At 42.2% G+C, this 27,130-nt stretch overlaps 1 protein-coding gene across 4 annotated transcripts in view; it reads left to right on the forward strand.

The window, feature by feature from the left end:
- HSPBP1 (HSPA (Hsp70) binding protein 1) overlaps positions 1–27,130 on the forward strand; it is a 712,194-nt gene that overhangs the window by 434,911 nt on the left and 250,153 nt on the right. For all 4 annotated transcript variants that reach the window (XM_044059627.1, XM_044059623.1, XM_044059625.1 and 1 more), the window contains exon 6: positions 21,955–22,051. In XM_044059627.1, the coding sequence (XP_043915562.1) occupies positions 21,955–22,051 (97 nt within the window). The remainder of the gene's footprint in view (positions 1–21,954; positions 22,052–27,130) is intronic.

The raw sequence follows: 27,130 nt of genomic DNA on the forward strand, positions 1-27,130 counted from the left end.
CAGCCCCTTGTGGATGTGAGAGGTGGTTCAAAGCTGACATCCATTACATATCCCTCCCTTAGGGTATTTGGGCATATGCAGGAGTGGGGAATGGGTTAAAAAAAACACCCCCTCATAAGCAGCATGATGCTGCCTTGGGACATCTCAAACTCTTTGCTGGCCCCAAATGTTTGTCATAGCAAGTGTGGAGGAGAGAGAAATGGTGAATAGATCCCTCAGCAGTGGAGGAAAGGCATAGTAAAAAGCTGGTGGTCAGCTCTAAGAGAGCAAAAAAGAGCTCCAAAAAGGCTTCCAGTCAAAGAGAAAAGATTTTGAAGAAGTTAAGTAACATATACTAGTACATGTAGATAGTGAGCTGGTAATTTATGACAAGTTGGAAAAAAGGTAAGTGAAGATATTAAAATGTATAGGGAGTTAATGGGCCTTGCTTAGCTGCCATCAGGTAAAGAGATTTTACTTACATTTGTGGAAATGTAGATCTATCCAAGATTTTTGGATGACTTCATTGGTCATTATGCTATTTGTAAACATAAGCAGAGGCTTGGGAGATGAAACATTTTCAAGCAGGGGCCTGAGAGCCGAACCATTAGCATGTTGCCTAATGGACACAGGTAACCTGAAAATGGCTAATTTCCCAAGCCCTTGCTTACACTTATCAAGAGTACCAGAACTTGTCAGAGATTTGGGGTGCATGGCTAGGCTTTAAAAGCCCCTAGTGGTAATTAGCCAAGTATACACCTCTGAACCTGTTTGGGGTATCTAAAGAGAATACTGTCTTACAGCAAGGAAAATTTTAAAAACACATTGCTGTAAATATAGTCAGATGTAGGTTGTTAGAAGAACATTTATCTGAGACCATTTCACATTTCTTGAACACAATGGTGAGTATGGTATAAGAAAATATGTAGAGTAGAATATCTCAAACTAGAGCTGTACAAATAAGGTGTGGGCGTGTGTGTGTGTATGTGTATTATATATATATATATATATATATATATATATATATATATATATATATATATATATATATATATATATATAGATATAAATATATATATATATATATATATATATATATATAGATATAGATATAGATATATATATATAATTGTGTGTGTGTGGGCGTTTATATATATATATATATATATATATATATATATATATATATATATATACACAGAGAGAGAGAGAGAGATCTTTAGCTTGTATTAGGTATAAAGGAGATGGTTATTGAAGGTAAAGCAGACCTATAACCTGTACAGTTCAATTGAAAAACAAACAAATCTGTAAGGGGAAAAATATAAAAAAGTAAAATAAGCTGGTTGCATAAGTGTGCACACCCTTAAACTAATACTGTGTTGAAGTACCTTTTGATTTAATTACAGCATTCAGTCTTCTTGGGTACACACCTGCCATCAATTTAAGAGACTCTGATTAACCCCAAATAAAGTTCAGATGTCCTGCTAGGCTTTTCCTGACATTCACTCAGTTGCCTGCTACAGCAAAAGCCATGGCTTGCAGAGATCTTACAAAGCATCAAAGGGATCATTGTTGAAAGGTATCAGTCAGGAGAAGGGTACAAAAAATATCTACATCATTGGATATACCATGGAACACAGTGAAGACAGTCATCAAAAAGTGGAGAAAATATGGGACAACGGTGACATTGCAAAGAACTGGACGTCCCCGCCAAAATTGATGAAAATACAAGAAGAAAACTGGTCAGGGAAGCTGCCAAGAGACCTACAACAGCATTGAAGGAGGGGCAGGAATTTCTGGCAAGTGCTGGCTGTGTAGTACATGTGACAACAATCTCCCGTATTCTCCATATGTCTGGACTGTGGGGTAGGGTTGCAAGAAAGAAGTCTTTTCTTACACAGAAAAACATCCAGGCCCAGCTAAAATTTGCAAAACAAATACACCATCTTCCAAAAGCATGTGGGAAAGTATGTTATGGTCTGATGAGACCAAGGTTGAACTTTCTGGCCAGAATTCCAAAAGGTACTTTTGGCGCAAAAACAACACTTCGCATCACCAAAAGAACAGCATCCCCATGGTGAAGCATGGTGGTGGCAGTATCATGCTTTGGAGTTGCGTTTCTTCACCTAGACCTCCGGCTTTAGTCAAGGTGGAGGGAATTATGAACAGTTCCAAATATCAGTCACTTTTGGCCCAAAACCTTCAGGCGTCTGCTAGAAAGCTGAAGATGAAGAGGTGTGCATACTTATGCAACCAGCTTATTGTACGTTTTTTATTTTTTTTATATTTTTCCCCTAACAGATTTGTTTGTTTTTCATTTGAATTGTACGGGCTATAGGTCACATTAAAGTTGGGAAAAGTTTTGAAATGGTTTATTGCGGTCTCATTTTTTTATATCACAAAAACCTGGCATTTTAACAGGGGCATGTACACTTTTTATATCCACTTTAGAGGGTATGTATGGCTTTAATGTAAAACTGGTGAAACAAACGACAATAAGAATGATAGAGATTGTTGTTTTTGTTGTGTGTAAGGTGAGTGAAGGAAAGATGGTAGTATGAAAAAGCTTTTGATATTGTAAATGACATTCAGCTACCAGTACATGCTATTGTGATGGTAGTATGAGGGAAAATGTACTTTCTTGCAAATTTAGAAGAATATGTAGGTTAAGGTTTTCACTAATGGATGGGTAACTGAAAGAATAAAGATGAATGAAGGAGTTAGACCGGAGTACCCACCCTATCAGTGTGGAGTTTTGTTTACATTAGTTGCCAACTCAGTATCTGTGGACTTGGAACAGACTTTTTTATAAAGCAAGAATGGTGTGTCATGGGGGATTTCCACCCTTTAATATTTAATTATGCAGATGATAGTACTAGTTGTGGAAGAATTAAGTTTAGGTAAAGTAAGTAATTTGGAGTTGTAGTCTTGCTGACTTTAGAGAAGTTTCCATCTTAATAAAGAAACCTAACTCTCTGGAAATGTAATTGAGATGGGAGTATATTTTTGTAAAGTAGATTTCTGCATTAGGAATACAGTCTGGAGGAAGACATGTTAAGTGCCAATTGGAAGCTCTTTTCCAAGGAAGAATTATTGCTAATTATTGGAAGACTTTTGTTTAACATTTCTTAAAGTTTAATTCATCCAGTTGTATTTTTGTGAAGAAGTTGTAATTTCGTTGATTTTTTTTTTCTGTAGAGAGAGCAAGTGCATTGAACATTTCTTGTATTTTGGGATCAAGACTTATAACTTCTACAGAGAGTGATGTTTTGTATAATTCAGTAAGATTAGGTTTGGGGTTGATTAATGTGGTTGTTTATTTGGCATCATTGTATTTGATTTGTGAGGAGATTAATATGGCACAGAGAAGTTTTGTTTTGTCAATATGAACATTTGTGGTAGAGATTTTGAAGGGGAAAAGTGGAAGATGGATTTGATTTGAAGATGTGATGGAATATAAAAGGAAGATTAGCAGTTGGAAGATGAATGTTAACTAGGCCCTCAGTATGTGGAAAAGAGTGGTATAAAACTGTAATTATTTGCTTAAAATAAGTATGATATAAAGAAGAGGCAGGGTAGATTTGCTGAAGAAAAGGCATGCCAAAATGTATTGTGCTGGATGATAAAGAAATTACCTGCAAAAGGAATGATGTTTATAAATGTAAAATAAAGAAGAGAGATTGTGCTGTTTGCAACATTAGATAAACAGTAAAATATGATCTGATGTCATTTTCATTCTTCCTCAACTGATGAGTCTCACATTTGACTTGGCCACTTCTTCCAGATTCTCGGATCCAAACTCTCAAGCTCCTCCCTTTGCCCACAATGCCCCACCCAAATAATGTACCTCAGATCTCGTTTGTTACCACATTGCTACAGACATGAATCCTTTCGCTCTGGAGCTATTGGTGATTTGTTTAGGTTAAGCAGTGAGTTCTTTGTAAATTTTATTCCCTTGTAGTTTATTTACTATTTAGTTTCTGTCACTTTCCTCCCTTTTTACAGTAAATTTCCTTTATTAGTCTCCCTTCGAGGTTGTTCACAGGAAGTCAGTATTTCTCTCTAGTACCATTGCTGGTACTTTGCCGTCTTTCTTTTCTCTTTTCCTACACCCTTTTTTAGGGTATTTCTAGTCTACCATTGTTGGTAGCATTTCTTTCCTCTCCTAGCCCCCAAAAAAGTACTTTTTTATTGTTTGAATTTTGCCGTGGCCTTTCCTTACACCAGAATAACCAGTTAAACCTACTGGCTTCAAAATGTGCATCACCTGTGGGCATAAAATACCTAACTCGGAGTTCCACAGGGAATGCGTGTACTGCTTGGGCACTGCCTATTTAGATGCAGACTGCTCTGTATGTGCTGGCTTCAACTCCAGGGCACTTACAGACAGACAGATAAAATAAGCTTGTACTGTAGGGCTTTCTCCCTTCCACTTTTTCCTCTGCTTCAGGTGAGGCTGAAACCTCCCTCAAAGACAACTGACAAAGGGAAACCTGTCTTGGCTCACAAGGCAAAAGACTGTAGAAAGAGATCTCTGGGTCCTACATCTTCTTTGGCTCCTTCCTTGGAAAGCATCAAAAAATTTGGATCCAACCACTTCTGATACCTCTGCTCTGAACTCTAAATCGACTCAGATCCAGTCACCTCTTACCTTACTGGATCTGATAATGTCTTGGTTCGTGTCTACTTTCTTGCAGGAATCTGCTTACAGGCATTCTAGATCTCCACCCATGAACCCTTCTCTCAAGTCTTCCAGGAGCTTGTCCAAGGATGAAGTGGTTAGGATGATGAGGAAGTTCCTCAGAGCTCAAATCCAGATGGGGGTAATCCCAGCTCTGTCTCTCATCAGATCCTTGAGCCTGCCTGTCACTCGTCCCCTTTTGATTCTCCTATGATCCAACTTGCTGTTTCTGAGCCCTCAGATCCGTGATCCCTGGCTGTCCTCATTGAAGCCGAAGAAAGTTCATTCTTTGGCTCTAGTCACTTCCCTGAACCATTCGGCTCCAAGCCTTTCATAGCTGGAGGACTCTTGGAGACGAAGCATCAGTGCTGGATCTGGTGCACCAGAGTCGACTCCAAAGTTATTAGAGCCTTGCCTCTGGATCGCTCAGGTTTATAGGTTCATAGAATGATACTTGGCTATTGGCCTGGAGGCCCTTATAGGCCTAGCCAAGAATTTGGCACATGTTCCCTTAAAGTCAGCACCTGTTTCCCCTGTCCAGCAGGGACATAGGTGGGATCTCAGGGGTGTATTTTCTGTTTTCCTTCTAGTCATCCAGTTTCCTCTTAAAGAGGGTAGAGAGGCACTCTGCTTGATATGGAGAGGGAGTCTTTGGGAAACAAATCTATCCCACCAACAAGTTCTATTAATGTCATAGACCAGGTTAAGGACTTGTCTGCAGGTTGTGCGAGTGGAGTTTGACTTGTGGATATGCAGCAACTCCGTCAAGGTTGGGTCTGAGATGGCCCTGTATGCCAGACACAGATCACCACTGAGCACTCTGTACGAGACTGATTAGAGGAACAGGGCTTTTAGCCTGTTTGTATAGGATAAGTGCTTGAGACTCTAGATTTTCCTGGTCAGGAACATCTGTGGTCTCTCCAGCTGCTGCATGTGCTTGGCAAGGTACATGCCGAAGGGCGCATTGTTCTTAATAATGGGTCTGATAAGGGAGAAGTACAGGGATGTTATGACCTCCTTGTTCCTGGATGAAATAACCTTATTTATGAGGTGGGCCACATAGAAAGCCTTCCATACAACGGAGGCAATGTGGTGGTCAAAAGTCAGGTTGCTATCAACCTGGGTGCCCATGTCCCTCATGTCTGATCGTGTGCTTAGTATGTTGTTGTTAATGTGATAATTAGTGGGGATGCCATTTTCCCCAAAAGGGGATAATGATGCATTTCTTGGCATTCAGTTTGAGGCCATGGATGTTCTTCGTGTTTCACTGTTGCAGTCATTACATTTGGGTAGTCCTGCTGGCATGTTGCCCTCAGCCGGCCTGAATTCCAAAGTCTTGGGTCCTGCGTCGGCTGCTTCTTTTATACCCCTAACATCAGGGAAGGGGCAACAGCAGCCGATGCAGGACCCAAGACTTTGGAATTCAGGCCGGCTGAGGGCCATTTTCTTCAGTCTTTCTTGCCGCGCGGTGCCCGAAGCAGAAGCAGTTCACAAGTGCCGGTCAGCTGACTGCTCAGATTTTCGTATTTGAGTTTCAGATCCGAAGTCTTCAATAAAGCTAAATACCCCGTTGGGTAAACTTCTTTCTTGCTCCAGACCGATGACAGAAAAAGTTAATAATTGTATTTCTTGTGGGAAGCAAATACCTCATAAGGATTTTCATTCTTACTGTATTCCTTGCCTAGGCCCTGATCACATTTCTGGTTGTTGGTTTTGTGCTAGATTTAACCAACACACTATTAAGCGTCGGTATGATTTTGCTTTAAACTTTTTTGGACGCCAATTTAATTATCCTGAAATGCCGTCGGATAGCCATCCGACCACCGGAATTTGCAAAAAATGCAAAGAAAAGGATAGAGAAAAACAACGAGGCCCAAAACCGATGACGAAGCTTCTCCTAAGCCACTCTCAGTGAGGTGTTTTCGCAGCCCCTGATATTAGATATTAGACAGATATTACAAGGTTCCTGACTCATGCAAATTTCTTTTTAAAAACCCTGCTGCTGACCCAGAAACTATTTCACAGGGTCCAAAGGGAGTTAAGGCTTCCACTGCAAAAAAACCAACCCCCTCAGGCAGAGATTCAAGGGCACTGGATAGATGGGGAAAAAAGGTTTACACCTCTGCAACTTTGGCTATAAGGGCCTTAAACTGTCAGTTTCATATGCTTAAGTATCAGCAACATCTCATGGGATTGCTTAAACAGAAAATGTTAAATTCTGAATGTGCAGAAAACAAGGAAATGCAGGATTTATTGTATGCAGCTTAACAAGTTGGAAAACATACTTTGCAATGTGGTTTTGATTCTTTGGAGGCCTCCTGCAGGGCTGCAGTTACGGGTTCTGTAATTAGGAGGCATGCTTGGTTAAAAGAACAAAATCTGCCTGATCATGTTAAAGTTAAATTGTTGGATGCCCCTTTGCAGCATGATAGGTAATAAGGTAGAAGATGTTTTAAAGAAAATGGAAGACAAAGCTAAATCTATGCAAACTGTAAAATATTTCTTGCAAGTGCAGCCACCCAGGTTCAGTAGACACTGGCCTACTAAAAATTGGTCCTTTCCTGTGTCCAACAGAGCCTCTCAAGGCAAATCCAGGTGCTCAAAGGGCTCTAAATACCAATCACAGGGTTCTTACAGGTCAAAGCAATGGGGTGCCTCCACCTCCAAATCTGGAAGAAACAAAGCACAACCCTACAGTAAACCGTCTCAGTGACTTCCCTCTACCTTCACCAAGCACTTATCTTTTGGCAGCCCCCTTGGGGGGAAAATTAGCCCTTCATGCTCAAAATTGGCAGTTAATTACCCAGGACAAGTGGGTGTTGAACATAGTATCCCAGGGGTACAGATTTCATTTCCATACTTTGCCAATTCCAAACGGTTGGCCAGATCTGCCACAAAATCAATGGGCAGAGGCTCATAAACAAGTTATGTCCCTCATGGATATGAGGGCTATTCAACCAGTGCCAGAAAAGGAAAAAGGACAAGGTTTTTATTCAAGACTTTTCCTGGTACCCAGAAAAGACAGTGCTTGGCGCCCAATACTGAACTTATCGATTTTGAACACGTTCCTGGACATTCCAAAATTCAAAATGCTGACTTTACAACAGCTACTGCCTATGCTGGGCAGGAACGCTTGGTTAGTGACTCTAGACTTAAAAGAGGCATACCTGCATATCCCAATAAGGGAATCTTGCAGAAGATACCTCCGCTTCAAGGCAGGTTTCTTGCATTACCAATTCTCTGCACTGCCCTTTGGCTTATCTACTGTGCCCAGGGTCTTTACAAAGTGCCTGACACCAGTAATTGCATTTTGCAGACAAAGAAGCATACACATTTATCCTTATCTTGACGACTGTCTCATTCAAGCAGAGAACAAGGACACTCTTCTTCAACATCTGGCATTTGTAAAAAGGCTTCTAACATGCCTAGGGTACACAATAAATGAAAAGAAATCCCAACTGGTACCCTCTCAAATAATTATATTCCTGGATGCAAGCTTGAATACAACTGCCCAGATGGCTTATCTGACGCCAGACAAACAAAGGCAACTGACAACATACTTCAAACAGATGGCAACAAAAACCCAGTTATCTGCAAGACAAATTCTGCAGGCTTTGGGGTTCATGGCATCCTGCATTCTACTAATTCCATTTGCAAGACTGCATATGGGGAAACTTCAGTGGTACCTAAAAAGTTTATGGAGTCAACATTGTCACAGTCTGGAAACAATGATTCCGCTCATTCCCTGCCTACAACAGGAGTTTCTTTGGTGGGCAGAGGCATGTCACCAAAACAAGGGACTGTCATTCACTCTACCCCCTGCCATCCAAACCCTTATTACAGATGCATCAGATTATGCTTGGGGGGCCCACCTGGCAGGGAGATGCATTCAGGGCAAAGGAGCCCAAACTAAATGCATCTGCATATCAACCAGAAAGAGATGCTAGCTGTTCGGAATACTCTGACAGCTTTCAAGGACTTACTTCATCCGGTACAACTACTGATAAAGATGGACAACACCACAGTTATGTGGTACATAAACAAGCAGGGGGGGTACACATTCCTACCCCCTTTGCAGACTAACCATGGCATTGTGGAACACAGCTTTGACTTACCAAGTACATCTTCAGGCTCAATTCCTGCCAGGAAAACAAAATACTCTGGCAGACGACCTAAGCAGAAATCTTATGGACCCGCACAAATGGAAACTGGATCCACAAATCTTCAGCATGTTAATACAGAAATGAGGGGTCCAGACATAGATCTATTTGCCTCTTCCCCAAAATTATCAGTTGGACAAATTCTGCACAAGAACTCAACACAAAAAAGCATGGAAAGTGGATGTTCTATCCTCCAGCTGGAAAAACCTATTAGTCTATGCCTTTCCCCCTCTGCCTCTACTCTCCAAGGTCTTACTAAAAGTCAGACAGGAAAAAACAAAAATGATCCTAATTGCTCCAGAGCAGCCTCGCCAGCACTGGTACCCGCTTCTAAGGAATATTTCTCACCTTCCTCCATGGTACTTGCCTCAAATACCTCATCTACTGTCTCAGCAGAACTGTCAAATTCTGCACATTCAGCTCCAAACTCTGAATCTTGCTGCATGGCTAATCAACTAATTATTCAAACAACACCTCTCAGTAAATCTGTGATGGATTTCATTTTGGAAGCCAGAAGGCCTAGTACTAGAAAATCTTATGCTGATAAATGGAAGAGATTCTATGCTTGGAACCAAGCACAAGGAATAGACACAGCAAAGCCCAATATTCCTCAGATTTTACAATATTTGACTGAGATGCTTGACAAGGGCCTATCTTTTTCTTCAATAAAAATCCATGCCTCTGCCATCTCGGCTCATTACAACACAGAGCTTACCCTCTTTTCACATCCACTGCTTAACAGTATCTTAGAAGGGGCCAAAAATTTAAGGCCTCCCAGAAGAGCACCAACTCCTGCATGGGACCTCAATTTTGAGCTGGAAAAACTCACCCTGCCTCCTTTTGAACCAGCAGCTACTGCGGATATAAAATTTCTGTCTTGGAAAACAGCTTTTCTTTTGGCAGTCACTTCAGCAAGTAGGGTTTCAGAACTACAGGCTCTCATGGCAGTGGAGCCTTTTATTATATTTTACCCGGACAGGGTGTCCGTCAGGACCAGTCCTTCTTTTATGCCTAAGGTGGTATCCACTGTGGCTCTTAACCAGACCATTCACCTGCCAACATTTTACACAAATCCACAGAACAAGGGAGGGCGGATTCTGCATTCATTGGATGTACACAGACAACTAAGATTCTACTTAAATAGGACCAAATCTCTAAGAAAGTCTGAGCAACTTCTGGTAGCATTTGCTGCAGGATCAGAGGGGAAGGCTGTATCAAAGCAGACAATTTCTAAATGGATAAGCCACTGCATTAGTTTCTGCTATTTGCACCATGGTAAACCAGTGCCCAACGGAATCAGATCACATTCCACCAGGGCTGCCTCTACTTCAGCAGCCTTTCTCAGAGGGGTCCCAACCAAAGCCATTCTAGAAGCTGCTACTTGGAGCTCTGTTCATACCTTCACAAAGCATTATCATTTACCTCTCTTCTCCAAATCCAGGGCAGGCTTTGCCACTGCAGTCCTGCAGGGCCTTATAGCCACTCCTAATGCTGTTTAGTTCCATCTTCCCATCCATAGCTTTGGGATTCTACCCAAATGTAATGACTGCAACAGTGAAACACGAAGGACATAGTACAGTTGTGTACACTTACCATAAATGCAGATGTTCGAGTGTATTCACTGTTGCAGTCCTGGTTACCCACCCGCCATCCCCCTTTCTATACCTTTTCTTTCCTTCACTATACTCAAAAGCCTTTGTGGTGTATTTGCTTTTAGTTGAAGGTAAAGTTTATGTTTTTAAAAGTGCATTTATATATTTACTGTTTATTTATATATATATTTTTGCTCCCCATTTGGGGGGCACCTGACATCAGGGGCAAGAAAAACTGAATAAAGTGGCATCGGCTGCATGTTTTATACCCCTGATGACCTGACGTCATGGAAGAGGAGACAGCAACCGACGCAGGACCCAAGACTTTGTTATTCAGGCTGACTGAGGGCAACGTGCCAGCAGATTACCCAAATGTAATGACTGCAACAGTGAATATACTCGAACATCTACATTTATGGTAAGTGTACACAGCTGTACTTTTGGCATGCCTTGCTGCCTTTGGAAACAATGATCCATAATCAGAGTGGGCTTCATCACTGTGAGCTTCTTTTGTCACGGTGGAAAGTGGCCGTCAGGAGAAACCCCTTAAATGTTCATCATAGGGAATCACTGCCACAGGGGAAAGCAGAATGCACCATTGGATGTCCTTTCATATCACTGTTGCAGTATTCATAAAATAAGGGACCTCCTGCCAAGGATAGCCATTGTCTGGCCAGTATACCAAAGCCTTTAGGACTTGTTTGCAGTGTATGCCACATGTACGCTCCCCGCACAAGGCATGGGGCATAAAGGTGACATATGGACGCACATACTTAGAACTTCTTTGCCACCAGTCCAAACACCATAATTAAATGCCAGTCTGAATGCTGGTTACCAAGCCGTTTTCAGATAAGTGTCACATTGTTGTTTCTCCTTATCTTTCTTTTTTATTTAATACTGCTGGGTTCATGTCATCCAGAAAGTGAAAATGTCAGTGTGGAATCAGATTCCCCATAAAGATGGTCACGACCATTGTCTTCTCTGTTTGGGTGCTTCCCACGACCATATGCAGTGTTCTGTCTGCCAGACTTTTATCCTTAAGACCCTACATAGTCATCTTGTCTCTCTATCTATTTACCTTGAAAACCAATGTCTTACGTTTTTGGCTCAAGGTACCACGGCAGAGTCTTCTCATCCCAAAGGTTAGCCATCAGCCAAGAAAAAGGCAAAAAAAACTTACGTCTGATACAGCTGCTCTCCAGTCTTCCCAGACATCTTTCTTGAGGCTAGTGAAAACCCAGTGGATCATCCAGTAATTGTTTTGTATTCCACTTCCGCAATGCTGTTGGAAGCTTGCACATTCTCGGAGGCTGTACAATGTCTGCTCAAGATGCTGATGGGAAGTCTCAGCTGTTTATATCCAAGTGATCAAGGGGGATTCCACAGATTTTAGGGAGGCAATCCCTACTACACTTGAGTGTCGGTAAAGGCTGACCCTCCAAGGGTGTTTTGTGAGGACATCCCACAGAAAAAGAAACTGAAAACCAAGCATATTTACCCTGTAGTTAAGGATTCCTAACTTGAATGGTAAGAGTTTACTCAGGGGTTATTTAATGCTTTAATGGCTTTAAAGTCTTTTCAAGGAGTGTCTGTGCCTCTCTGTTATTCCACTCCTCTTAGACCCAGGAACTAGACTTCTCAGATGAGGATCTGTATACTGGGGAAGAGTCTCTGGTTTACTCTTCTCAAATCCCTTTATCCTTGGACTAGGGTTCAGAGGTAGAGAATTCTATTAATCCAGATTCCCCTTTGAAGGAACTCTTCTTTGGGGATAATGTTGCCAGCATGATGGAATTTTTAAGTGGGATTGCTCTCAAGTCTTTGATATCTAGGAAAGGAATTATGAGCTCCTCCATATGGAGTCTTCTAAGCCATCTGCTGTCCACAGAGTTCTGGCTGTCCTCCTGGATACCTTTTCAGCATCTTCTGTGGCTCTTGATTCTCAGATGCGTGTTCCCAACAAACATGATAAATTTTGCAAGGTGCCTGACAAATGTAAATTTCTTTGTAAAATGCCCTTTTCTGTTTCTTCTATGGTGGTGTTCTCTTCTGACAAGCCCCCAAGTTGTTGCCATCTATCAAGTTGCTTCCTTCTGATAAAGAAGGTATGGCCATGGAAATGCTGGGCAAAAAGGTTTGTACTGCTACCACTTAATCCTTTCAGGCCATCAACTATCAGACTCCTATGACCAGTTATGTTTTGGCCCCCCTTTCTCGGGTTTCCAAAATGGTTTCTGACCTTCCTAACTCTGATGGAAAGGCTTCTACTCTACCTATCAAGTTACTCACCACTCTATCAAATGCAATTATAATGCAGCTGATGCCTCCTTCAGGGCTTCTGCCTTTGATTCTGTTATGAGGCATTATTGTTGGCTTCATCTTCATGATTTGCCAAATGACATTAAGACTAAACTATTGGATGTCCCTTTGGGTAATAAAAATCTTTTTGGTACTGCTGCTGAACTTTTCAAGTCTCTCCAGGATAAGGGTAAAGCCTTGCAGGAGCTGAAACATTTATTCCTAAGTTTCAGAGAAATTACCTCTTCAGTTCTGCTTTTGTTCACAGGCAGTTCATTCTCCAGCCAAAGGAAAAAGGGTTCTAGACGTGTTCCTCCTCCTAAATGTACTCAAACCCGTACTTCCCAGAAACCTGATTTTTCAGGATAAGCCAGGTTCCATTTAAAAATTTGCTTCCCTTTTCCATCTGCCAGGTTCTCATATTCCTCCATCATTCCCTGTCTCTTCCAAATGTGTTAAAGTTTACAGCAAACTCTTCCGTTCTGCCCATTATCCACCAGGGATATTTCATGGTTTGGAAAGCCCTTCCTCCCTTTTTGGACATCCCTCAACCTCTTTGGGAACAGCTTCCTCTTTTCGCAAAGGTGCTCCATTCCCTGCTTTGCGCTTTGGCTTCTCACTGCCCCAAGAGTATTCATCAAATGCCTTGCTCCTGTCATTGCCTTTTGCAGGATGAGAGGAGTTCAGATCTTTCCTTATCTGGACTATCTGCTCATTCAAGCTTCTTCCCCTGATGCTCTGCTTCAGGATCTCCAGTTTACTATTAGCCTGTTGCAGAGTCTGGGGTTCACCATAAACTTTCAGAAATCAGCTCTGACCCCTTCTCAGTATCATATTTTATTTGGTTGCAGGCTTCAGACCATCTCCATGCTGGCATTTCTGCCTGTCCTCAAGGCCCTGTCCCTTAATGCCTTTTTACAGTGTTTTCTTCATCCATCTTCAGTCATGGCCAGAGATATTTTCAGGGTCCTCCATTCCCATGCTTCCTCTGGCTAGGCTCCACATGAAAAAGCTACAGTGGTACCTCAAGTCAGTGTGGCTTCAACATTGCTACCCCCTAGACTTCCCAGCCCCCTTCCTTCCTTGTCTCAAGTTCAAGCTTCAATGGTGGATTTATCAACTTTCTCTCAACCAGGGGCTTCTTTTCCATGCTCCAGTCCTGGCTCAAGAGCTCTTTACAGATACCTCAAACAAAGGAAAGGGAACCGCCTACGGTTCTCTCAAGGTTCAGGGTCTCTGGCCTCTTCAGCAGAGGTCAGACCACATCAGTATTAAGGAGATGAGGGCTCTGCTTCCAGATCTTCAGATGTTTTATTCCCCTCTTTCATCCCGGGCCCCTCAATTTTTTTTCACAGACAGTGCCACAATGATGTATGTCAACAAGCAAGGGGGTACAAGTTCCTAGCTTCATTTCAGACTAGCTTTTCAGGTCCTCAGAGCACAATCTAGTGGCAGAGTCTTGAGCAGGTCCAACACAAGCTCCCAAATGGATGCTTCACAAGAGATGTGCTCCTGGACATTGTCCATTGGTGGGGTATTCCTCAGGTAGATCTTTTCACTTCCCCTCTGAGCAGACAACTTACTCTATTTCTGTTCCAGACTCCCAAGTCCTCTAGTTTGGAAAGTGGATGCCCTGTATTTACCTTTGAGGGGGGTGTATGCCTTCTTTTCCCTTGCTGTGCTAACACAAGTCTTGCACAAGATCAGGCAGAACTCTCCCAAAATCTTGCTAGTGACTTCCCTTTGGCCCAGACAGCATTGTTTCTCTCTTCTTTCTCACTTGGCCAGGGGCAGTCACCACAAGTTACCTCACCGAGTGGATCTTCTCAAACAAGACAGGGGGGTCTGTTATCCATCCTCACTTGTACATTCTTCAATTGTTGCTGTGGCTGATAGGATTTTGGTCCCATTTAGTCACCACTTTTCTGAGGATGTGCTTAGGGTTCTGAAGGAGGCCAGGAAACCCACCACCAGAAAATCCTATATGGCTAAATGGAAAATATTCACTGTTTGGTGTCTCAGGCATCACCAGGATCCCTTGTCAGTGGGGGTCCCTTTGGTCCTTTCTTACTTGTGTGAACTGCTGTAAGCTACCTTAGCATATTCTTCTGTTAAAGCTCACCTGTCAGCAATCTCTGCTTGTATCCTCTTGAATCCACCATTGCCTCTCGTTTTGAGGTCAAACAATTTCCTAAGCATGTCCTTCATGCAAGACCCCCAAGAAAACCTGCTTCTCCCCCTTTGGACCTTAATTGTGTCCTTGAAAATCTTATCTCTTCTTCTCTGCAGCAATGCACATGGAGACAATTTTGTTACTTGCCCATACTTCAGCCAAGAGAGTTTCTGAACTTCAGAAAGGGAAGGGTCACCATCAGAGCCTGATTTTTCCTAATGAAGGGGTGTCTCTGGTTACTAATCCTTTATTTTTGCCCAAGGTAGTCAATGAACTATCTCTTAATCATTCTATACAGCCTCCTTCCTTTTTTTCCTTCTCCACAATCTGCTAGTAAGAAGGTTCTTCACACCGTGGATCTACATAGACAGCTGAGGTATTGTTTGGATGAGACAAAGGCTGCCTGCAAATCTGAACTGTTTTTTGTCTCCTTTTATACCAGAACATTGGGTTTTGTGGTTTCTGAGCAAACCATCTCCGCCTGTATTTCTAAGGCCATTTCATTTTTTTATTCCTTTCATGGAAACAACTTTCTGCTTCAGTTTGAGCTCATTCTACGAGAGCAATGGCCTCTTCTGGAGCTTTCTTCAAGGGTTTGGATTATCGATCCATCATTGAAGCTGCCACTTGCTTCTCTTTCCACACTTTTACTAAGCATTGCACTTTGGATGTCATTTCCAGAACCAGTTATGGATTTGCCTGTGCTATCTTTCATGGGTTTGTGGAGGGTTACTCTTTGTCTTCCTTCTCCCATCCTTTTCAGTAGCTTAGGTAATCTCCCGCGTTGTGAATACTGCAACACTGATAAGGAAGGACATAGTGTAGTTATGTAGAATCTTACCGTAACAGTACATGTCCTTCTTTTCATTGTTGCAGTATTCAGTGCCTCCCTCCTGCCCCCTTTGCTCTGTTTTGGAAATCCTGCAGAGTGAGAGTTCTTTGATTTTCTCTTTTGTTTCTTTTTCCCTCTGGATGTACATGTTCTCCTTTCTACTGGGGTTGCTGTAGTTCTCCTGAGGCACTTCACTTTTGAGTATGGAGTGTACATTTGTCACCTTTGTGCCCTATGCCTAAACAGGGAGCATGCACTTGATGTACGACACTAGAAGGATGTAAAGGCTTTGATATACTGGCCAGAATCTGGGCTGTCCTTGGCAGGAAATCACACATGTTACGAATACTGCAGCAGTGAAAAGGACATCTACTAAGATTTTACACAACTGTACTTTCTCTTCATTATGAGGGGATAGCTATACCGTGTGTTGGGAAAACATTTCCCCTCTGCGAGGCATGCCGCCGCCTCCTCAAAACCAAATATCCTTGCAGACTCCTATTATTCAAGACCTCTTGAATCATCATCAAACAAGTCCCAAAAGAATTCAAGGTAAAAGGGTTTTATTCCAGGATTTTCCTAATCCTAAGAAAAGAAGGGCACTGGAGGCCCATCCTAGATCTGTTTATCCTGAACACTTACCTGAAAGTACCATGTTTCAAAATGCTCTCTCTGTTCATACTCTTCTACCTTTCATCTTCCAACAGGCTTTCTTACTGTCATTAGACCTCAAGGATGCTTACCTACACATTCCCATTCGTCCCTCTTGAAGGAGATTCCTCAGGTTCTTTTCTGGCTCCTTGCATTTTCAGTTTACCTTCCTGCCTTTTGGTCTTTCCACATCCCCAGGAGTGTTTACAAAGTGTCTGTCACCTGTAGTAACTTTCTGCTGCACTCAAGAAATTCAGATTTTCCCCTACCTGGACAACCTTCTGATACAGGCTGTTTTCCCCAGAGATTTTATTCAGCATCTTCATTTCACCCTCCATCTTCTGATAGGTTTGGGTTTCAATTTAAACTGTTAAAAATCACACATGACTCCTACACAGGGCCTGGTGTTTCTGGGATGCAGGCTGGTTACCAAGAAAAGGCATGTCTTCCTGCCTCAGAAGAAGGTTCACAGCCTATTTACCTTCAGGACCTCTACTCATCAACCCATTTTTCTTCTAAGGAGATGCTGAGGACTTTGAGATTCCTGTCAGCCACCATCCCTATGCTCCCCCGGCCAGATTCCACATGAGGAAAATTTAGTGGTACCTGAAGGTGTGTATGGTCCCAACACTGTCACCCTTTGGACACCCCAATTCCCTTCCTCTTGTGTCTCAAGAAGGAGGTTATGTGGTGGAAGGAATAGGTCAGCCTCAACCTTTTACATCTCTTGTTCCTCTTGAACAGGTTCATGTGAATGCCTCAGATGAAGCTTGGGGGGCATGAAGAGGATCACACCATGTGTAGCATAAATGGCAATCCCAGTTCCTGAAGGAGCACATCAACCTAAAGGAAATGAGGGCTCTTCTACAAGCTCTTCAGATTTTTGCCCACTTTTGGAGACCCGGACCACTCCAAGTATACACAGACATGACAGTATGTGTACATAAACAGACAAGGAAGCACCAGGCCTTACCAACTTTGCAGGCAAAAGGCTAAGAGTTTGGCAGCAGAAATGAACATCACACGGGCAGTCACATACCTCCCCTCTCAGGACAATGTGCTAACTGACTACTTAAGTTGCTCCTTGGAAGACCTACACAAGTGGAACTTGAAGAGAGAGGTTTTCTGTAACATCACACTTCGGTGTGGCAGTCCTCATATAGACCTCTCTGCTTCACCAAGCAGCCATCAGCTCCCCCAGCTCTGCACCAGGGACTTTGTCCTGCAGCCTGGGGACAGATGCCTTCTGTATCTTTTGTAAAGTGAAGTTCCTCTGTGCCTTCTCTTCTCCTCTTCTCTGCCTCTCCTTCCAAATATTCCTGTCAAAGCACACAGGTAAATATCCAAACTCCTCTTAATGGCACCATTTTGGCCAAGGCAACATTGGTTTCCTCTACTATTTCACCTGGTAAAAGAAAATTACAAGAGGATTCCTTTGCAGCTGCTCCACCCAAATCTTTCATCCCTCAGCCTAACACTATGGATGATAGAATTTTAATCCCTCAAAGACATTGTTCTGTGAAGGGGTGGAAAATCTTACACGGCTAAGTGGAAAAGGTTTTTCTTCTGGTACTACAGTCATAGTCAGGATCCACTCTTAGCACATGTCTCTATGTTTCTACAGTACCTTTTTGAGCTTCTTCAATCAGGCTTGGCCTAGGTGTCCATTAGAGCTCATTTGCCTGCTTTCAATGTCTGCTTCCATCTTAGCCCTCTGCTTATGGCTAGGCTGGAGGTCAAGCTTTTCCTCAGGGGAACCCCTCTCTCCTCCTTGGCATCTTAATTTTGTGCTAGAAAAGCTTATTCTCCGTCCCTTTGAATCATCTTCTGCTTCTCTGAAATTCTATACTTTGAAAACCGTCCTCCTCTTGGCCCTCACCTCTGCCAGGAGGGTTTTGCTCTCATGGCCATTCCCTCTTTTCTCATTTTTCACAGAGACAGGGTGACTGTAACCCATCCTTCATGCCTAAAGTAGTGAATGAGTTGTCTCTCAGTCAGGCCATTCATTCAGTTTTAAATTCTGTAGGCATTCACATGCAACTCAGATTTTACCTGGACAAAACTAAATCCTTCAGAAAGATCGACCAGTTATTTATATCCTTTATGGTCTGTAAGCTGGGACAGCCAGTCTCCAAATAAACTATTGCAGTCTGGGTTTCAAAGGCTGTTACTTTCTACTACTCAGCCCATGATAAGATCATACCTTCCAGCCCCAAAGCACATTCCTATAGGGCAGCTTCATCAGGAGTTTTTCACAAAGGAACAGTCTCCAGGTCTATCTTGGAGGTGGCCACTTGATCCTCCGTACACACCTTTATCAAACAGTACAAAACTGATGCTTTTTCCAGGTCCAGGATAGCCTTTGTAAGCTCTGGGAATCACCGTATGTCAGGAATACTGCAACAGTGATTTTAGTCAGGATATAGTACAGCTGTGTAAGAACTTACCATAATAGAAGATATCCCACTGATCACTTTTTGCAGTATTCCATCTCACTCTCCGTTTCCTCTTCTCTTATTCATGTCCATCTTCAGTTGTTTCTCCTCATGTGCTTTAGCCTTTGCTGACTTGCATAGGAATGGGGGAGTTTTCTTAAAAGTTCGACCTACACTCCTCATAGCTGACCAGTCTCTTCTCTCAGTAGTCTTCAGGCCACTGGCTTGAAGATATTCTGAGGCTCCACACTTGTACTTCCATCTTTATACCCCAGTGTATATGAGTTGAGGTCATGCATTAGATGCATGACCTAGGGAAGGTAAATCTTTGGTACCCTAGCTGGAAATTAGTGGTGAAAATCCATACGTCAGGAATACTGCAACAGTGATCAGTAGGACATGGACTGTTATGGTAAGTTCTTGCACAGCTGTATTGTCCCCCTGCTGTTGCATCTGAAAAAAGGAGGCCTCTTGACCCTTATGGCTCATCATACCCTGCTAATCCAGCTCAGAGACAACCTTGTACGTCCCAACCTTACCATTCTCAGAGTGATATCATGAAGGATCACTCTCTTATTTCATACTTGGCACAAACCACGAAAAGAACAGCACCAACTAAAATGAAAAACACAACCACTGTGGGTAAAGGAACACTGAATTTATTACTGTCACAAATGTAGTGCTTTCGTCAGCTCAATATTGAGCAGACAAAAGCGCTAAATCTATGACAGTAATAAATTCAGTGTTTCTTTACCCACAGTGGTTGTGTTTTTCGTTTTATTTCATACTTGGGAAATATTTGCTCCAGAGACTCTTTGTATATTAATGGAAGCCAAAAAGCCCACATTCCTTTAATGAGGTACCATCTGAGATAATAGAAACAAACTTCCTTAAGGTGCATAGTTATTGACATTGTTTGTTTGTTCTTCTTTCAGCTTTTCCCGGTGTCACCACAGCGGAACTCTGGTCCGCTAATGATTGGCAGTAGTTTTTTACGGTGCCAAGGTGCCAGCTCGACGCCCGACCTTCAACGAAGGCACGCCCTATGCATGTCTTTCGAATGCCACTCGACCAAGGGGAGGACATGCAGACTCCACACAGAAGGCGCTCCAGCCGAGAATCGAATGGGAGAACCTCTTTCTGTGAGGCGACAACGCTACCGCTGCACCACCGCGACTTTTGTGCATAGTTATTGACATTAATCCTCAGAAAACATATGTTCAGCAGGTCCCCAGTAGTCTGAGTACCCTGTTTAAGGCAAACCTGGCATGTGCCTCAGTACAAGTCCTCTTTGTCAAACTGTAGCAGATTATCTGCCAGAGAATGCCAACCCCATCAAAAAAAATCTTTTGTACCAGTAATTAAGCTTTTCTTGAAGTGGATGCTGCATCTCAGATCATTCAGGAAACCAATAATTCCAGCTTGGGACTTGATTTTTTTTCTTGGAAAAACATGCATTCACTCGTTTTGAGCCAGCAAATGATTATGCTTTGTTTTTGACATAAAATGCGGTCTTCATACTGGCCTTCACTTTATCCATGGTATATCTGAATGACGAGCCTTAATGGACACTGAACCATAAGCTGTGTTTCAACAGAGGACAGTGACCTTGAGAACTGACCTGCTCATGTCTATGGTTTATCTGAGCTAGTACTGAACAAGACTGTCTGGCTGTCAGTTTTCTTTCCTGATCTCCAGAAGAGAGGACAAAGACTTTTGCATTACCTGGATGTGCATAGACTATTAAGCAAGTTAAATTTCACCAAGATATCCTAAACACCTGTACTCATGTCAGATAAAGTAAAGAATGAGAAAAGTAGATCAGCACTTTATTTCTTATGAACGAAAACATGTTGAAAGACCCATATTGAAGGAGACAAGTGTTTATCTAACTGCATTGCTTTCTGCTATGATTATAATAACAAGGCCTTGTATTGGGTAAGTAGAAGTTAATTGTGACTGAGCAACAGCTGTTTCTGCTGCCATTTTCAGAAATGTTTCTGGGACGTGTTTGTGAGGCCACTAACCTAATCCTCTATCCTTATTTTTTTTCTAATTCCTACAAGCTATAGACATTTTCTTCAGAAACAGAAGGAGGCTTTACCTTAGCAGTCTACAAGATATATTGATTCTGCCTCCATAGCTTCTTGGGTCAGGTCTAGTATTGCTGTAGCACTCGGCATCCCTTATGAGTGCAGTATTCATTGTGATATACATACTGCAGCCATGTGTCACCTTAACATAGGAGTAGATTTTTGTTTACTGGAGTCAGTGCTTGCAGTAGGGACTCACTCTGTTCTTCCTCACCCCTGAAAAAAGGGCAAAGCAGAAAAAGTGGGCCTAAAGCCATGGATCTGCTTTCCCTCAACAGATTTTGTTCCAATCTTGGGGTTTGCTGCCAGGTTCTGTGTCTCTGGGCTTGTTACTAACTCCTTTGACAAGCACATGCACTGACTGGCTCACTTGTGGATACCCACCTGTCAAAGTTATCTCAAAAAAAGAATTGAAGATGGTGCAGCCTACTTTCCCTTTAATATCCAACAAAATTCTAATGTCACTTGGTGAGAAAAGGCTCTATCAATGCAGAAGACATACAAAGCCATCAAAGATGGGTGGAGGTGTACTTGCAATTCCCATTCATTATGAATCTGCCACTGTGATAAGTTGAGATGCATAGTTAGCTGTTATTTTTTCCCTTTGAGTCCACGAGAGTTCTTTGTTGGATTTCTTGTCCTGTGTCTCCACCATATGGCAGAATGCTTAAACTGGGAAATGTGTGAAGTTGTACCTCCTTTGGGATAAAACCCTCTCATTTGCATGCTTTACTCCTCAGTAAGTTAGTTAGCTTTTATTTTATTTTCTGAGCTGAGAGGTATCAACACTTTATTGCACTGCACAGTTAAGATAGGGAACCAACCATTTAACAAGAAGTGATGTATATCTGACAGAGGGACAGGTATTTTGGGTATCTTGGAGTAATTTAATTTGTCTGTGTGTGGTAATTCAGCAGTTTGATTTTTGTTTACTTTTTCTATTGTGTATTTTCTAAACATGTTTATGTAGTTTTTATCCATATTGCAATACTTTTCATGCTTTGCCATGCACAGCAGACTAGCTATTAAACTAATGTTCCTTCCTTTTTTTTTCTTTCAGAAGTTCTTTGTTCCATGGGAATGGTGCAACAACTAGTTGCTCTTTTGCGCACTGAACACGAATCCTTTCATGAGCATGTTCTAGGTGCCCTCTGCAGGTAATGCTGTTAATTTGTACTTGAAACTTGTAGAAAATTCATGAAATGCATCTGTTTAGGTGGTACTCAATTATATACTGATAAAATTCATCAAAATATCCGCATATTCAGGCATCCCTCAAATGTTTATATGCTGTTGGCATTTACAGCAGTTTGAAAATTAGGGTTCTGGAAAGCCAAGACCTGTGATGACACTTGTGTAATAACTATTTACCAGAAGTGAGAAAGGCACTATTTCAAATCATAATACGGAATGAATTGTGAGAGAGCACACTTTTACTGCATGTAGACCCCTGAACCTTTCGCATTAAACTGTCAAAAAAGTAGGTCATTTAAGAAGAAACAGTTATATGAAGAGAAACTTGAAACTCTCTAGATATTATTCATTGAGGGAGAAATCACGTGTAAAAAAAATAATGCATCAGTTTTTGCTTCTCAGGCCAGAACTTTATGGCACTGGCACCATAGCTGGCCTTAGGCATAGGCCAACTCTGCAGCCGCCTAGGGCGCCGCTCTAGCAGGGGCACTTTTCCAGTATTTATTTGGTGTAGGTAGACCAGGATGGGGGCACCTGGTGGTGTGGTGGGGGCGCCATAGAGCTATTTTGCCTAGGGCGTCAGTTGACCTAAGATCGCTTCTGACTGGCACTACTCTCTTTCTACCCTTGACTGTTGCTGTTGAGCTGAGAATGATCATCACTTATCAGAATCTTTGAACCACTTTGTCCTAACATCAGTGTAATGACAATTGTTTTTGTTCAGCTTTTCAGTCACGATGTGCGCTGCAGAAATTGCTGTCTGTCATCATTAGCCAATGTTTTACTGTGAAAATAGGAAGTTGAACTGCTGTAGCAGAAAATCCTCTGCTGAACAGTAATGCACTTCTGTTGCATGTACCAAGTATTCTCAGTTTTAACATACTTTTTAATTTTAAAATCAGTATGAGAATGATTTCAAAATAAAAGATTTGTTTTCAGGGTGTCAGCACCATAATTATTTGGCTAGGAGAAGTAAGTGTAATAGCCAAATAATTACCACATAGCTTCTTAATAAACTTAATGGGAAGTCTAACCCAGAAATGAGATGTTGTGCTGTTCATTAGCATAACTTCTCACTTGTACCCTCGAGCATAAGTAACTGGACATGGGTAGCAGACTTATGTCTTGTTGCCATGCCCCCTAAGCAGCTCTTCTAATATCTTAAAATGTGACTGAAGACTACAGGAAGCAGCAGATGCTCTGATCTTCAGTTTTGTTTTTTTGTTTTGTTCTTGAAGGTTTGTGTTTTCTTTACTCACTGTCAGGAAACAAGATAGATCTGTTGATAGTAGTAATAGCACACACTGCCCTGAGCAGAATAAAGCCTGTTTCTTTATTTGGTATTTTTATCATGATTTTAGTGGGGAATGGTGCTGTATAGCAGCAAGATGAAATTATTTTACATTATCCAGCCTCTCTTCAAACCAGATGGTCATCGCAGACGACTTTGATTCAGCATCTCCAGGCTTCCTCCAAAGCTTGAGACCTTTCCCACACTGCACTTTACTTACCTCTATTTACAGTATCTTGCTTACCACTGATCACATCTGATTGGTCAAATCTACAGTTTGAGCACTTTATTGCCTCTTTTTTTTATTGTGGGAGAAGTACATTTTTGTTTAGTTTGTATAAAAAATGGATAGTTTAGCTTAGGCTAGTTAGTGTTTAGCTGTTTTCTTATTTAAGTTAAGAAAATTTATTTCTCACATTCCCCCACCCCACTCCCAGTCCTGTGTTTGTCTGTTTTTTCAGTAGACTTTAAGACATTTCTTTCCCTTCTAACACTCAAATAGAAGTTTCCGTCGTTTCCAAGCCCATGCCGTGGAGAAGACTTGGTAGTTTCTCCTAAGAGTAGCAGATATTTCAGTATCTAGAATCCAGATCTCTTGCCATACACTTGAGGTTGGCTTAGTCATTCTGAAGCCCTTTGATACACTTGGATTGTGACCAGATGAAGAAGGCCTTCATCAGGTCCCAAATTGAATTAGGTGTCCTCTCTTCCTCCTTGTTTGTTAAATGGCTAGACAAAGACCTTTACCTTCCTAGGTTCTTAGACTCCAAAGAAACACCTTCAACTTCGGCTCCACCGTGTGACACCTCTCATTTTGGAGCCTTGGAGAGCTCATCCTTGTCCCAGCAAGTGTCAACTCTGAAAACATTCTGCAGATCCCAACCATCTGTGAAAGAATCCTTTTCTTAGTACTGAAATGAACCAATTTCTGGTATGCTAAGGAGGAACAGGTGAATGAGGAGGCAGCGTGATTTTCCACTAGATTTCACCACCTAGACACAGATCATGAAGAATTAGAGGCTTCCCCACAACCCCTTCCCAAATACACCAAGTTTGGGAAGTTTCTGGAACTGATGAGGCAAAGATGAACCTGGTCTATCAACCCCCACCTCTCTGTGGAAGAAGCCTTACAGGAGGCTTTTTAGTCCTCCCCTCCTATGTCATAAGTTGCCTTTCTATTGATCACATGATCAAGCTAGTTATGGTTAAGGCTTGGTAAAAGTCCAGAGTGGCTGAGCTTATTCCTAGGAGCAACAAGCAAGCTCTTTCAACCTCCCAAGCACATACCTTGTTGGAGCTGGAGCAGAATGAAACCCTTTTTCTTTATTTGGTATTTTTATCATGATTTTAGGTGGGAATGGGTGTCCTGTAGCAACAAGATGAAATAATTTTGCATTATCCAGCCTGTCCTCTTCAAACTGAGTGGTCATCACAGCAGACTTTGATTCAGCATTTCTTGCAAACTCCATTGTGATGGACTTTAGACGGAGAGCCCTTCGGTTCATCCCCAATGGGGACTGTACAAGAAAGGATGCTTTTTCATCTGCTTTTTTTTTTTTTTCTTATAAAGGTCCTGAAATACCTGATACATATGAACTTAGTTCTGAGTGAACTTGTGGGGGGGGGGGGTCGCTCAATGTGCTAAAAAAGTTATCATGTAACAGTCTGTGCCACAAATTAACATCACAAGTGACAGCTTTGCATCACTCTCCATTAGGCTGATCCTTTAGGCAGCAGATGGAGCAGTGAAGGCAACTGGGGCAGGTATTACTGCAAGGTGACAGGTCTGGCTTATATTATGCAGTTCATGGGAAAATTTTTGGCATCCTGTGTCGAGGCCCCCTTTGATGAGTCCTCACTTTCCAGACCTCAGATGAAGGAGAAGTTGCTCAAGAGCATACAGGAGGGGAAGACATTCACTGCTTTTGGGATAAAGTTCTCCACCCCACAACTGTACTTTGGTTAAAAAAAAAAGTGCTAAGAACTTAATTGTGTAAATCAACATTCACCCTCTGAGCAACAGTCTGGCAGAAGATCATCCTGCAATCAGTGGGCCTTCTCCAGTGGGCGCTGCCTTAGAGGCAGAATTGAACTGGAAAACCAGACATTCTCTAGATCTCTGTCTGGGAATCAGCTACAGCACCCCTGAGGATTTGCCCAGCTCGTCTACCTGTGAAAGCAGTTTGAGAGATGGATATCAATTCATGTAGATGCATGAACAGCCATCATACAGGGTGGATGGATCAAGAAAATAAAATTCAGAGATTGTACAATTCTTTTCACAATAATTCCATGGCCAGCTTCATTCCCACTTCCAAACATCTCATACGGCTAGAAGCAAGAAGTCAGGATGGATGTCATCAACTTCTTTGCAAAAAGGGCTGTCCAGGAAATTCCACCAGACTAGAAATGGCTTGAGGTTTATTCCACATTCTTTTTAATGCCCCAAAAGACAGAAGACCTCAAGCAACCTAAATGCTTATGTAAGAAAAAACACATTCTTGATAGTCCTAGATAATCAGTCCTTCCTTGTCTTCAGGAGGGAGACTGGATGTGCTCTTTGGACCTTAAGGATAATGAAGGATCTCAGGATGTTCCTGTTTTTCCAGCTGGGAACCACTCATTATCAGTTGCAAGCACTGCCTTTAGGTCACACCAGTGTTTCCCGTGTGTCAGCCACATGCAGGGCAGCAGTTGCAGCTCACTTGAGACTGCTCTGGATAAGAGCTCACTTGAAGCTGTTTTGAATAAGAGCATTCCCATATCTAGATGACTGGTTCCTGATTGCCACCACAAGGGAGCCCTTGCTGCTTGTAAGGAACTATTTACTTTGGCGCTGTCTGACCTTAGGAATTTAAGTGACCATTACAAAGTCTCAAGTGGTGCAATTTTAAGCACAGATATAAAAAGACTGCTTTTTACTTGGGCATGATACAGAAATTGACCTGACTTCACCAGGCAGGATAATATCCGTTAAGTCAGCAATAAGGTTGTTCCTGCAACATCCCTCTCTACCAGCTGCCCTAATGCTGTGAAAGTATTGGAGCTTATAGCAACTATTCATATGGTACTTGTTCATATGGTTCTACATGAAAAGCACTATAGTGGACCCTGTGTGTGCAGTGGTCTCTTGTGGAAGACTCCATGGATCAGGTCTTTTGATTATCCAAAGTCTGTCACAGAATTCTCCAGTGGGTGGCTCCATTCACCTATTCTCAGAAAAGGATTCCCATCCCCTTACCGCTGGGTATGAGGAGTCATTGTTTGGGGAAGATGGTGCAATGGACTTGGACTCAATGAGAGGCCTCTTTACACATGAATTTCCTGGAGATGGGGATGCTTCTGTTTGTGTTTCAGGCCTTTCAGGACCAACTTACACAACAGGTAAGTGTTGTGGAGCATCAGTAAACAGGGGAGGACCAGATCGTACTTCTGGTATCAAGAGGGCTGTGGGGAATGGTCATTCGGCTCACATTGCTTTCTTTCAGCAGTATACATCCCTATCAGGATGATTCCAGTAAACCCAGAACTTATTCGGTCTACCTCTTCAACCTGCTTTAGAAATTTGTCAGTGAATGACACTTGTGCTGCTACATGGACTTTTACCATGTACTTTTGCAAGACACTGCGAGCTACATGTGATCTCAAGATCTGTATCTTTTTTCAAGACCACTGTCCTCTGGCATTCTGTCATGATGTTACCCTAAACATAAGCTTTGGACTTTGTTCTTCTTTTTGATGTGGTGGATTG

Source organism: Protopterus annectens, chromosome 17.part0, assembly GCF_019279795.1.
Source record: "Protopterus annectens isolate FY-2018-M chromosome 17.part0, PAN1.0, whole genome shotgun sequence".
Classification (NCBI taxonomy): Eukaryota; Metazoa; Chordata; order Ceratodontiformes; family Protopteridae; genus Protopterus; species Protopterus annectens.